This window comes from Olea europaea, unplaced genomic scaffold, assembly GCF_002742605.1.
Source record: "Olea europaea var. sylvestris unplaced genomic scaffold, O_europaea_v1 scaffold502, whole genome shotgun sequence".
NCBI classification, from domain to species: Eukaryota; Viridiplantae; Streptophyta; class Magnoliopsida; order Lamiales; family Oleaceae; genus Olea; species Olea europaea.
Window position 1 is genome coordinate 19,435 of NW_019263334.1, and position 4,133 is coordinate 23,567.

The 4,133-nt window shown below is 34.2% G+C and overlaps 1 protein-coding gene across 1 annotated transcript; it reads right to left on the reverse strand.

Moving 5' to 3' along the window:
* Nucleotides 1-1,676: 1,676 nt before the first annotated feature.
* Nucleotides 1,677-4,098, reverse strand: LOC111388511 (protein WALLS ARE THIN 1-like). Its single transcript, XM_023013241.1, has 4 exons — nucleotides 3,972-4,098; nucleotides 3,493-3,806; nucleotides 2,875-3,026; nucleotides 1,677-2,104 (listed from the first exon to the last, which is right to left on the reverse strand). Exons 1-4 carry the CDS (start codon nucleotides 4,096-4,098, stop codon nucleotides 1,912-1,914), a joined length of 786 nt encoding a protein of 261 aa, XP_022869009.1. The 3' UTR covers nucleotides 1,677-1,911.
* Between the last annotated feature and the right edge of the window lie 35 nt (nucleotides 4,099-4,133).

The following is a 4,133-nucleotide window of genomic DNA, read 5'->3' on the forward strand; positions in this document are numbered from 1 at the left end:
GAAAACATTTTCCAACTTTTGAAAATATGCCTAATTTTCCTTGTTTGTAAGAAAAATATTTTCCTCGAGTAGAGGTGGTTTTTATTTTCCACAAAAGATGAAAAATATTTTCCTTTCTATGTGATATTTTCCATGTCAATCAAACACACTCTAAATTCACCTTTTGGTTGCAAGTCCAACCCTATAATAAGAGAATAATGTTATGTAACAGTTTAGTATAACTCCAGGTCATGGTGAATTTCATTGACTAAAATGGGCAACAGCCATAATTGAGGTATTTGTAACCCACGCATACAAGCAAATGGGCACAATAAATGCCCCTAACTCTTCGTTGAACCTCGGAATACAATTCGCGAAGCTCGCCTACTGATAGTGAAGTGCAAGGCAATTCGTGAAGGAACAAGGGAATAGAAAGTTCACCCTAAGTAGGTGAACATTCCCCATCAAGGCTAGCTACAAGTTATTAATAGAATACAGGTGGGCCAATGAATAAACGTGATAGTCTTAATGAAATCAGTTACAAGCTAATCAATAATAGGCAGTCATCTGTCATTTTCCTAAATGGTTGAATTACACCGAAACTTGGAAATAAATCTATAAATACTCCACTTTTAAAATGAAATGCATGCAATTCAAATATTTTCCTTCAAAATAGTCATTTTCGCTCTTGCTTCGAATTTGAGCATCAAAACTAGTGATTTAGGAGGTGAAAATCCTGGTCAGGCGAGATGATTTATTAATCTAATTTATATTGTCAACAGATTGACACCATCTGTGTGAAGTTTTGAACAAAATAAACAACGAAATTTTGTTGGAGCTAAAGAAATCTCGAAATCCCTAATATCTAAGAAAAATGGGTTCAACTGAAGGAAAATTACCGCTGGAGGTTGAAAACAAAGAATCCAATAGTGACAATCCTGTGAATAGCAATGCTAATCCAAAACGACCGCTGGAAGAAACCCCGTAAAGTCGTAAGTCGGCATTTCTTTCTCAACATCATCGTTTAAAGAAAAAGATATCCTTTGTAAAAACAATCCAGGAGTTAGCTAAAAGCCTCAAAAGTTTTAACGACCTCGATTCCAAATCGTTACTTTGGTACTTTGATTTATTGGTTAGCTTTTTGGCTTGTAAATTAGGACTATATGAGTTCATGAGAGATTAGCAAAGTCGACGACAAAAAGGGTAAAAGCAGGTATGAGCGGAAAAAGAATAAGTTGATTAATTTTGTAGATAGTGCTATGAATAAGATTGTTATGCCCTAGGTAACTCGAGAATGAAATAATAGTGGTTTATAGGCAAGTTTGTTCACATTGATTAGGCAACCACGTTAGAAAATTCGATGCAATTGGATACTCTAGCACAGTCAATCATGTAAGAATTAGATAAAATTAAAAAAAAAAAATACAACTTTCTATACAGAATCAAGTCTAAGAGCAAATTTCATAGACAAAAGCCATTGGTTTTGGACGAAATTCCAAAATTTAAGTGGTTGAATCGACACTTTTATATTATGGCGAAAGTTAATTTTCATTTATTTGTTCCAAGATAATTTGTTTCTATGCTTCTATTTTCAAGATTAGTATTTATCATCCAAGGATTATACAACTCAATATACCTTATATACTTTGGATCATATATATTAAGACTTTTTAGTAAGGCACCCACAATACTGAACATAAGTAAAAAAGAGATTCATGTGATAAAAATTGTAAATTGTCTCAACTCATTCATATTTTGGATATAATTTCTCATAAAATAAGCAAACCATTAATATTTGTAAATAACCAAATGAGGGGATTTGCACCTCTCAAGAATTCATACACACTTCAATCCATTTTCCATAAGCATCAATGAACTGCTTTTTTCGTTTTCCCGCAAAGACTTAAGTTAAAATTTTGGAATCTCAGTGTCTCAAACATTTTCCGTTGACTGAGATATCAGTGGCTGAGCGAGTGAGGACTTGTTATGGTTGATTATTGTTTGGTTGGTCCCGTGGTCCGCGTTGGACTGGATCGCGTTCTTTTGCATTGAGAATTTCCTTTCTTCATTTTTGCCCCACAAGACTAGGTATAACCCTACTATGATCAACACTGCTCCAATTATCCTGTGCATCGCAACGACATGTAAATATTTGGAACTGACCACTAAAAAGGATCAAAGGAGTGACAAAAAACGAAAGTAAATATCATTTAAAATTATTCGTAAGTAATTTCTATTATGTTATTTATAATCTTCTTATAATGCAAAAGATAATGGATCTTACTGGGTACTAAGTGTGTAGTAATTGTAAACATAAGGTTAAAATTAAAGTTTAATTTTAATTTTCACTGTAAGTAACTTTAGCTTATATTTAAACACAACCATACAAATGTATTGAAAAGAATTACCTTAATAACTTCTAATTATAGGTTTAGCTAAGCATAAAGGTTGCTTTTCAATATTATTGCCCTTTCTTTATAGGTTTAGAAAGGCCTGATCTTATATGTAAAAATAACTTATATTAACACTAGACAGGGGAGAGATTAAGTCCCCATTTGGTAGTAATTTTTTGACCGCTATTTCACTATTTCAGCTATAATTTTTAATTCATCACTCACAGGTAGAACCCAACGGTCAAGAAAATCAATTTTCATAATCACTGCAGAACAGACTCTAAGCATAAAAGTTTTTATTTTTGGGTTTAGGCATGTATGCTTTGTTTTTTTTTTTTTTAAAGGTGATCAGTGGATTTCACCCCTCCCCTCGAAAGGAGTCTAGAATTCAGATTATCTTTCTTGTGGCTTTGCTTTTACTTCTTGAGCTAGACCTTGCCCTCATGTATGTTTTTATAAGTAAGAAAATTACTTATTTTACAATAATACGAGTATATCATACCCTCCCAAGTAGAATTCCTCTCCCAGCGCAGCGGAGGCCATAATGGCGACTACTAGCGTCTGAACTGGCTGATAGACCGCCACAAATACGGGGCCGCCCCTTTCAATGCACCATATCTGTACAGCAAATGCAATCCCTGATGCTACCACTCCCTGCATCCATATGTTAAGATTTAAATTTATATAAATAAATATTTCTTCCTTGAAAGTTCTTTTAAACAAGGTTATTCAATGTGGTATCATAGTCGACAGTTTATGTGAGAACTCGTAAGTTTTACATCCCTTTCTTTATCACATCTAGCCTCGGGATTAAAATCAGATTTTTAGTAAATTTTGATAAAAGTTGATGAAATGTATAGTAGAAAAGTTGTGGATTTCACAAAATGTGTGGTCAAAATTAATTATTTTCTTCGATTTATATTAAAATCTGAATTTTAATTTCAACCAAATAGGAACGTAATCTTATTTCCCCTAATGCACAAGCAATGCCCTCTATGACTCAAAGGTGCAAAGAATAAATGTATTTTCTTTAATAATTTACTAGTTCTAAGTATTTATTTTTCTATAATACCGTCAAGTGCCATCCAATCAATACTAGAACTGAAAATGTTAAACTTACTGCATAGAAAACACTGAAGAGCTCTCCACCAGAGTGAACAAGCCAGGCCTGGATGTCTCTCTCCATAAAAGCAGCAATAACAAGAAATTGTATAACTCCAAAGAAACACTGATAAGAAGTAAATGAGAGCCTTGCGGGGTATTTCTTGAGTATTGGAGCCTGCAAGACAAGCCATGCAGACCACGACAGGCAATGACCAATCAAGAAAATGCACCCCAGTGTCCAGTTCTTGCCATCAGCATTTCCTAAGTTAAGCAACAATATTGGTGCTGTATTTTGCACTGGTGGTAGAGAAGGACTATAAATGGTTGGACCTGTTGAAGACGGGATTTAAATAAATACATGAGGCACCTCTCTATCGAAATAAGCTTTCAGATGAGATGGTTATTAACATGGTTTTAGAAGACAAGTCTCGCAGCCACCCATTATGAAATTTTTTTCAATTGATACATCTTAGATTGAAAAAGGAATACGGTTACCTTTGTACAGTGTAATCACAGAAGCTCCAGTGACGCAGAAGAGTGTCCCGACCACTTTCGAGATACCATCTTTTCGATCAAGTCTTACCTTTTCAATCCTGGGTATCAGTGATGCAGGACATGACATTAGAATTGGATCGATTTTATGTTAATTGGAGTACT